The sequence below is a fragment of the Cibotium barometz genome, chromosome 35 (genome assembly GCF_041138505.1).
Source record: "Cibotium barometz isolate CiBa-2024 chromosome 35, ASM4113850v1, whole genome shotgun sequence".
Lineage (NCBI taxonomy): Eukaryota > Viridiplantae > Streptophyta > Polypodiopsida > Cyatheales > Cibotiaceae > Cibotium > Cibotium barometz.
This window is the reverse complement of record NC_141080.1, coordinates 30,602,484-30,612,431: the sequence shown is the minus strand read 5'-3', so window position 1 is coordinate 30,612,431 and position 9,948 is coordinate 30,602,484. Positions and strand designations below refer to the sequence as shown.

At 41.0% G+C, this 9,948-nt stretch overlaps 1 protein-coding gene across 1 annotated transcript; it reads left to right on the top strand.

The window, feature by feature from the left end:
• The first annotated feature begins 838 nt into the window (after nt 1-838).
• On the top strand, nt 839-2,322 carry LOC147618316 (non-specific lipid transfer protein GPI-anchored 14-like). Its single transcript, XM_086774781.1, has 3 exons — nt 839-1,326; nt 1,880-1,945; nt 2,115-2,322. The coding sequence occupies exons 1-3, from the start codon at nt 990-992 to the stop codon at nt 2,261-2,263; spliced, it is 552 nt and encodes a 183-aa protein (XP_086630907.1). The 5' UTR covers nt 839-989; the 3' UTR covers nt 2,264-2,322.
• Nucleotides 2,323-9,948: the final 7,626 nt, after the last annotated feature.

Genomic DNA, 9,948 nt, shown 5'->3' with positions numbered 1-9,948 from the left:
CAAGCCTCCATGTGCAAATGCTTTCTCACACACACACACACACACACACACACACACACACACAAAAGCAGTCAAGAGGACACGTGGCACATATAAGTGGTATGGAACCATCACAATGCATGGCATTTGGTCCACTGGCCGAAGTTTTGTAAAAGAGGCATTAGTAAAATACCGAGGAGCCAGCCATAGGGTACCGTAAAGGAGCCTTTTTAGTGTGAAGTGTGAAGCCACCTACTTCGATTTGTCCACAGCCCACCATGGTCCATTAAAGCTCATGAGTGTGGCACCACCGACCAACCCTTTCATGCACGCTCCTCTCTGACTCTGCCACCTGTCCATGCCAACTCGCCAAGGCACCCCAACCGATACTCGCCTACTCAAAAAAAAAAAACTCATTAAAAGTGCGCAAACAGCCAATTATTAAATCAATGCAACACCACTTACACCACCAACACCGTCCACCCCACCACCAACGTCTTTCTAACATTTTTTTATATCCCCTCTTTTACTTTCCTAAATCTTATTTTTGCTCATATATTAAGTGAAAAATAGCCATGGACTTGAGGAAATTTGCAAAATTCACTTACATCATTCATAACTAGCCAAAAACCAAGTGCAAGAGGCCCATCAATTATACCCTAACATTTTTGGGCAGGTGGTGATTTAATTAAGAGGTAATTGACATGTGTTTAAGTGGTAAGGGGCCTGAATCATCTAATATTTTACGTGGGTGGTTGAGGATTAAGGGGCAAATGCCGTATAATTAATTAGCCAAAAAAATCAAAGCAACAAAGCCAAGGATAAAATCAATATAAAGCAAAGGATTAAATTTATTTCAGATGAGCATCCTTTTTCTTTGTCATCATATCTTCAAAGACTTAGCTGACACTCAAACACGGGCAGGTGCTTTCCTGTCTTCCTCTTTCTGCTAGTGGGCTTCGTTGATCTTTCATCAAGAAGCGTTACGCAGAGCTTGACAGAAGCAAGCTATGGCGATTCCGCAGTACTATCGATGGGCGATTCTCCTCTTGTGTGTTAGCCTGCGTGTGAAGGAGGTCCACGGCGCTGCAGCAGACCTCTCTTCATGCCCTACTGCATTGCAGAAGCTTCTCCCATGTCTCACTTATGTGCAAGGGACTGCACAGGTCCCAGCTCCCTCTTGCTGCACCAACCTCTTAACTATACACACGGACACCCCCCAGTGCCTCTGCGAGCTCATTGCCGCTAGTGTTAATGGCACCGCAGGTCTTCCCAAGATGAACACCACCCTCTCTCTCCAGCTCGGACCTGCCTGCAACGTCAAGACCCACCCCAGCCGCTGCCCTGGTATGTGCCTGTCTTAGTGTAATTAGTTTGCTTTCCAACTTCTTGACACTGTAATTAGCTTCCTTAATCCACTCCATAACTCCCTGTACTTAGCTTTGCTGTATTTGCGAATTTTCTTAGAATAGCTACCCATACTCTGTCGTAAAGTAGCTTTATCTCAGAGTTTAACCTACCTAGGATATCTTATAATACCTCTCAATTAACAGGACGACTCCTGTGTTTATTTAAAGCCTACTGTAATCCTACCTAAGCATTGTGATTTTTTGCAACAAGACGCCTTCCGTTGCTTTGGTTCAGCTGCAGTCACTCCTGTCAACCCATTAATTGTGGTTCAACTAAGATTATGTGTTTTTATCTGTAGGTCATTTAAGGTTATGTGTGTCTCCAACTTTGATTTTTTTTTTTTCGTTTTTTCGTGTATTTTTGGTAGTTTGTTATGTGTCTCATGATGTCGATTGCCTGCCAAATCCAAAGAATTCTCTGTTAATTATGCTATGCTTTCTCAGTAAGTTTTATTTATAGTTTTGAAGGCGATGTTTTCTACGTTTTGCAGGTTTGTTGGGTATTCCAGCTGATTCACCGGCAGCTCAGATTTTTGAAACTGGGGCCACAGCAACTGGTAAGTTTTGTTTCAAAATTTGACTGGTTTACTATGAAGCTGCTTTTTTAGTTTTTGTACGAAAAACGGTTCTGAAGACTTAAATTATTGGTAATAATACGTTTATGGAAGGAGGATTAGGCATTATTTTGTAATTAAAGTATGTTCAATTTACGGTTTGCGTGGACAGCACCTGCGGCTGCCGAAGGTCCCATGGCTAGTACAGGAGGCCCTGCTGCTGCTGCTCCTCAAAGTGGATCACCCTCCATTTCCCCTGGCTTTTTTGGTTTCGTTGGAGCCATTATTGTAACGGCCTTTGCTTCCTTTGCCATGTTTTGAGCCATTTATTTCCTTTTTTTTGAATCAGTCCATTTTATTCCAGTTTTGGTTTTGGGAAATTTATTGTGCCTTTGCTGTTCTGGAACTATCCTGCTTTTTTTTTTCCCATTCTCTTGTTAAAATACCTCAGTGACCTAGATTTAATTGATTCTAAAACCTGTTTTATTTAGGCCTACGGTTATTCTCAGATAATTTTATGATTCCTTGATCGTTTAATTTATTATGCTGCCACTGTGTAAAGATGTAGATGTATCTTCATGCCATGTTATTGACCTTGGGGATTACATCGCATGTAACTTTGTTTATTTTTAGGAGTGGATGAAAATGTTGTCATGATTTTAAAGTGGAAGTGGAAAAGCAGGTTTAGTCAAACTGCATTTGCTTAATAACCTTTACAAATAGTATCCTCCTTTTTTTTAAAAAAAGTATTGGAAAAAAAATCTTGAGTAGCTTGGTTGTTAGAAATTTAGAATGAAAGGTGGGGAGAGGGATGTAAAGAAATTGCACTTGGATGTGATCGTAGAGCCGTTGAAGGCCCAAGTGTAGAGAAGGCAAGGTTGTTCAGAGCAAGGTATGCACAAGAGTCTCCTTGTAGTTGGTTAGGAGACAGGTTGGTCTTTTCTCAATGTGCAATGGGGAGGGATGCAAAGAAATTGCACCTGGATTGGATCGTAGAGCAATTAAACACCCAGGTGTAGAGAAGGCAAGTTGATTAGAGCAAGGTATGTACAAGGGTCTCTATAGAATTGGTTAGAAGATAGGTTTGTCTTTCCTCAATGTGCAACGTCATTTTGTTTTGCCTTGAGAGACCATGGATTAAGGTAAGACTTAGGGAAATAGCTCTAGGAGGATGTATTTCATGAAAAGGTGGTTTCCCAAATTTTCCATCTTGGTAAAGGATTCTTTAATGTTTTGTTTATGAAAGTTAGTTAGTCATTGATTTGTTTGCAAGGGCCCCATGTGAGTTCATTGTTCAAAAATTGATACATGCTTTGTCCTTTGATCCTTTGTTTGATGTAAGTAATAGCTTGCAAAAAGCTTGCCGTGTTTGGGTGGAGATATTAGGTTTGCCGCCTTGGCCAAGGTTGGCGCTTGGAGAGTTGGCTAGTGTGCTCGGTCCCATTTTGAATATCCTCAAGGAAGAGGATAGTGGTTTCCAATGAAATAGCATTTGCATCAGGTGGAATACCTTGGTAGAGACAGAGACTCCTAAAACCTTGGAAGTGAACTTGGGTGAGCGTTGGGAAGATGGAATTGAAACTAATGTTTGGCATGTTCCTCGGTGCATGTAAGTAATAGCTTGCAAAAAGCTTGCCGTGTTTGGGTGGAGATATTAGGTTTGCCGCCTTGGCCAAGGTTGGCACTTGGAGAGTTGGCTAGTGTGCTCGGTCCCATTTTGAATATCCTCAAGGAAGAGGATAGTGGTTTCCAATGAAATAGCATTTGCATCAGGTGGAATACCTTGGTAGAGACAGAGACTTCTAAAACCTTGGAAGTGAACTTGGGTGAGCTTTGGGAAGATGGAATTGAAACTAATGTTTGGCATGTTCCTCGGTGCATGTTTTAGATGTGGCAACTTTGGAGATGGAGGGAAGCATACCAATGTTGGTTGTGAGGACAGGAAGGGAGGGGAATCTAGTGGGCTAGTAAAAAATAGGGGATGGGAGGAATCATGAGAACAAGAAGAATGGAGGGAACGGGAAGGAAGTTTTAGAGCTTGAGGGAGGAGGTTAGGTGGAAGGGGGTTGGACTAAAGTGATTGACAAAGCATACGAATGTTTGATGTGAGGAGAGCAAGGAAGGGAAATCGAGAGGAAGGGGAATCTAGTGGGGCTATTAGAATAGGAGATGGGAGGAATAATGAGAAGAAGACGAATGGAGGGAAGTTCTAGAACGCAGGTGGAAGGGGGTTGGACTAAAGTGATTGACAAAGCATACGAATGTTTGATGTGAGGAGAGCAAGGAAGGGAAATCGAGAGGAAGGAAGGGGAATCTAGTGGGGCTATTAAAATAGGATATGGGAGGAATAATGAGAAGAAGACGAATGGAGGGAAGTTCTAGAATGCAGGTGGAAGGGGGGTTGGACTAAAGTGATTGACAAAGCATACGAATGGTTGCTGTGAGGAGAGCAAGGAAGGGGAATCGAGAGGAAGGAAGGGGAATCTAGTGGGGCTATTAAAATAGGGGATGGGAGGAATAATGAGAAGAAGACGAATGGAGGGAAAGGGAAGTAAGTTCTAGAACGCAGGTGGAAGGGGGTTGGACTAAAGTGATAAACAAAGCAAAGGGGAAAGCTAGATTTAGACACATTAAAGATGAAGCCAGAAATACTTAGAGCAGGCCTTTGTCGAAAGTAGTTGGGGGTAGCAAATCTCAAAGTATAAATCCAACCCTTTGCTACACTCAAATCCTTTCCGTCCATTAGGAGGAGATGATAGGGAAACTTCCTCTATGGGTAAATTCAATCGTCAGGTTGAGATAGCTTGAAAGGATATTCAATGCGGAGCCCTAGAGGTTGAAGGGGTAGAGGAGGTGGAGATGGCCCTCGAGACTGCCTTAGGATGAATAGGAGTAAGGAGTTTAGATGTTGCACTTGGAATGTGAAGGGGCTTAAAGATGAGAGGAAGAATGCTACCTCTTGAGATCTAGTCAACAAATGAGGTTTGCCCATTATGACTATTCAGGAGCACAACCTTTTTGGCCAGAAGTCATACAAGGGATAGACTTGGGGATTGGGTGGTTTTGTATGGGGGGCTGGGATCAGACTATAGTGGGGTTTTGACTATCATTAAAAAGAATCTAAATCTGTGTATTATAATGATTCACATGAATGGTAGGATTTTGGTAGTTGAGGTTCAAATAAATGGGGAGAGGTTGTGGGTGGTTAATATTTATGGGGCTCATAACTACAAGGTGGGGGTTGAGATGTGGCAGTGGATTGCCAAATTGGATTTTCAGTGTCCTTGTATGCTTTCAGGAGATTTCAATATGGTGGAAAGTCAGTTGGATAGGTGTGGGGGGAATTGTGATGGGGCAAGAGAGAAGGAAATGGGATGGTTTGAGAGGGAAGTTAGGGATGGTTGATGGATGGAACTTGGGTAATTGGCGGTCTGAACTAGGGCACACCTACTTCAGTTTGTAGTACTTTGGTTCCTCTTCTAGAATTGACAGGGTGTTTCTTAGTCAATAGGCTTCTTGGATTCCCCACAGTTTGAAGGTTGAAATTGACCCTTGTTCAGCTTTATTTGATCACATGACTTTGAAGTGGGGTTGGCATGTGACTGATTGGGAGGAGGACAAATAGATGATTTGTTTATTGCCTATACTGAAGAAGCCATTGTCAGATTGAGAGGTAGAGAGATGTCATGGAGATCCTTTGCTAATGAAATGCAAGGCACAAGGCATCATCGAGAGTGGGCAAATTAAGTGTTGAAGAGAAATGGAAGGAAAAGAGATGGTGTGAGTAGTTGGAGTGCCTATGCACGAAAAGATAAATTGGGAACCTGACTCACAAGGAGGTTAGCTTGTATATTAGTTGCTAGACATTCTTGAAAAGAGAGGATGATAAGCTTGTTGGTGAGAGAAAAAGGAATTAGATGGAAATCTTGTAGTAACAAGAAGAAACTTGATAGGTGCCTGTTTAAGCTAGATGAAGAAAAAGGAAAAGCGAAGTGGTGGGGCTGATTAGGGATGAGAATGGGTAGGAACTGGGGGAGATTGGTTTGGTGGCCAAGAAGTGGGTGGAGTTTTTGGGCTCTACTTTGAGTCTGAAGGAAGTTTGCTTTCAAAGAAGATTCCAAGCAGAGAACAGACTCCTAGGACCGGTTAACCAAAGAGTGGATGTTGACAAGGCCAGTGGTTGGAGAGGGAGGTGGAAGTAAATGAATGTTGGTTGGACTTGCAAAAGTTTGGGAAAGAGAAATCTCTTGGTTGGGATGGGCCACTAGTAGAGTTTTTCACTTGGTGTGGGATTTTTGTAAGGTTTGCCTTTGATACTTGAAGCATGGACAAGGATTTGAAAGAGGGTGGGGAAACTAATCCCCAAGCAAGCAGCTTGTAAAAATAGGTTTAACCATTGGAGATCCATCACTTTGCTCACTGTGGACAAAATACTGGCCAAGGTTATTGCTTTGAGGATTACTTCAGTCTTATAAGAAGTTATATGTAGGAAATAGTATGGCTTCATTACAGGGAGATTTACCTAAGGGCAATCGATCCGTGAGTGTTGGATGAGAGTTTCGGTACGAATAATTTGACCATAGTGGGCTTGATAACAACCTTGCTCTATTCCCCTCGAGACGGTAGGTTTCCAGCACAGTGACCAGGGGGTGCCACTTCAATGTTGAGGGGGATCGATCTGGGGATTTCGTGCCATGTAATGGGTGTTTTCAAATAGTTAGTGCACTCGTGGGTGTTCATTCAATTCCTAGACCCGTACATCAGAAAAGATGAGAAGTGTGGGATAGGCAAAGCGAAGCACTAGATCGGTAGCTAACCACCATGGTGGCATAAATGCTTCAGTTCGAGTTCATTTGGATGGACAATAAGAAATGCGATCAATAACACGTGCAAATATTCTTTTTTTTTAAAAATAAATGCATAAATGTATGTATATATAGTTAGAAGCATGATACAATTATTCTAATTAAACTTCAAACCTTGTATAATTTTAGGGGTGCATATTCTTAAGAGATTATCTCTTCTTGTCGGGCGTAGTATTTCTAGTACATGTTAAGAATCCTAAGGTTCTTCCTTAGCATATTGATTTTTTGTTGACTACAGGGCTTTTATGGTGATTTTCAAAAATTAAATGTTTCTTTAAAAGGCTTGATGTTTCATGTTTGAATTACAAAGAATCAAAAATATCTTCTTCTTTTTTTGGGGGAGGACGTGTTTTGAGAGTTTTTCGAATTAGGGTTTTACCTGAACGCACTGTTCAGGCAGAGATCCTGTTGTAGAGCTGATGGTTCGGGCAAGCGGTTAGGGTTAGGGTTTGCATGCTGAGAAGCCCTAGATCTGTGTGTGCGCAGGTGGGCATGTGAGCTATTTGACAGAGCGGCAACAATAAATAGGGTTAGCGTTAGGGTTTTAGGGCAAGCTCTTAGGGTTAGGGTTTGGGTTGCATGCTCTGTCTTGTGGCACAAGCCTTAGACCCGTGTGTGCGCACGTGGGCTTTGACAGAGCTCATGGGGTTATGGTGATCAGCAACATTAGAAGTCTGAAAGAGAGAGAGAGAAGCCCTAGGGCCTAAGGTAACACCTTAGAGTGCGGCCCGCATAGTTAAATACGAGTAAGGGAATAATTCATCTCCTATTTAAAGTTGAACCTTCAAGAGCGAATACAAAATAAGGGAACATGTGACAATGAATCTATTTGTCAATAAAAGCAAGTGGATTCATTGTTATATATTCCCCTATCACTCACTCCAATTTAACTAGGAGATATTTGACATTGAGAATCCACCTGCCATACTTCTCATGATAAAGGAAAGCCCAGAAACCAACCTTCTGTCTTCATGATTCAACCTTATTGTCATATATTTTACTCTCTTTCACTCAACCTTACTGTCATAGATGACAATAAAGTTGCAAAGAGTGTACTAGATTTTTGGCACCTTGAGCCAAATGGAGATATATGACAATACCCCACTTTATTAAGGACCGGTTTGCCTTTGCCACATCACTTTAAATATCTTTGAACTTGATATTGAAAAAGTTTGTTTTTATGAACAGAAATATCACTTGGAAATATAAGTCACTTAGACACGTGCCAACTTGTTAGACTAGCTTATTTTAGGGGACAAATTCATCCATAGCACCTTTGAATTCAATAACTGCTTCCATGATAATTTGACACATGTCAAGCACCATTGGTCAAGTCTTGTAGTTTTAAACTTGTTTTTTTGCATCAAGGGGAAAACTCTTTTAGTCCAATGGCTATTTATTTTATGAAGTCCATGGGCTATTTTACAAGAATAAATTGTCCAAAAAATTTAAATGCCCAAAATCACTAAATTTGAGTGAGATATGAAGACAAAGTCACAAAGAATACACTACATATTAGCACATAAGATGGAAATATTAAAAGATTCTCCCAAGGTTTCTATACTTTCATATACCTCTCTCTCTCTCTCTCTCTCTCTCTCTCATACACACAAAACTCTTAGGGTTAAGGTTTTATTGGGTTACTATTATGTGACATTAGGATTTCGAGGGAGTATGCATAAAAAGAGAAGGCCCATGGGAGGGGGGGGGACAGGGGGGAGATGTAGGGAGTGAGGATAACATATGGGTGTGTGGAAGAGAGAGAATGGGGATGAGTAGGTGTCTTCCAAAGGTAACACCTAAGATTTATGACCCTCAATTAAATAGGAGCTATATGACATGGAGTGAATAGGAGATAAATGACAATAAGGTTGAATTGCAAAAGTAAATGGATGATATATTACAATGACATGGAGTGAATAGGAGATAAATGACAATAAGGTTGAATCTCAAAAGTAAATAGAAGATATATTACAATGAACTGGGAAGAGTAAATCAGAGATATATTATAATGAATCCACTTTCCATGCCCCTCTTTATTATGTCGTGTGATAAAGGCAAGCCAAAAGTTAAACCTTCACTCTTCATGATTCAATCTTATTTTCATATACTTCACTCTTTAAAAAAAAACACCTTATTATCATAGATGACAATACAGATATGCAGAGTGAATACTAGATTGTAACAAAGTGAGTCTCATATGAATATTGGGCCCAAGGCCAGGGCCCAAGGCCAATGGACCATGTCCAAAAGTTAAACCTTCACTCTTCATGATTCAACCTTATTTTCATATACTTCACTCTTTAAAAAAAAAAACCTTATTGTCATAGATAACAATACAGATATGCAGAGTGAATACTAGATTGTAACAAAGTGAGTCTCATATGAATATTGGGCCCAAGGCCAGGGCCCAAGGCCAATGGACCATGTCCATGGAGAATATTAATCATAGTGTGAAAGGGGTGGTCATGTATATATGCCAACATAGGCCATAATTGGTGGGGCTAACTTTGATAATCACTTGCCTAATGAAAATTACCCTTTCTTTTCCTAATCATAGGCTAATCTCTTTCATCTTGGCTAATCTTTACTAGGCTAATCTAGGTTAGCTACTTTCTTTCATTGCTATCAGAGCTTTGATCTTGGCTAATCTAGGCTAGCTACTTTCTTTCATTGCTATCAAAACTTTGATCTTGATTTTGGGAGCTTTCTAGTGTATTTGGGGCATGAAATTGCAAGAAAATTAGGGTTTACATGTGATTTTTGTTGGCAATCATAGGTTCAACCATGGAGCTATGTCAAGTGAAGGTCCTTCCTCCTCCCCTGCCTCTTCCTCGTCCTCATCCTTGTGCGAGGTCTCATCCTCGGGTGTAGAATGCTTTCTCCTCTCCACTTATTGGTTCCAATCCTTTCTTCTCTTTGACCTTGTTCTCTTACTCTAGTAGAGCTCCTTCTATCTCATGCAGCTTCAAATATGGTACATTCTTTAAAGTTGCCACAATGTTCTCATACTCTCCCTCAATTAGCCCCCATAGATTCTTCCTCATGAGCAAATACATGGTCTTTGTTTGCCATGTATGGGACTTCTCCCCATTGAACTTAGCTATTTCTTGTGCACTGCTCATGATGATGTGAAGGGGG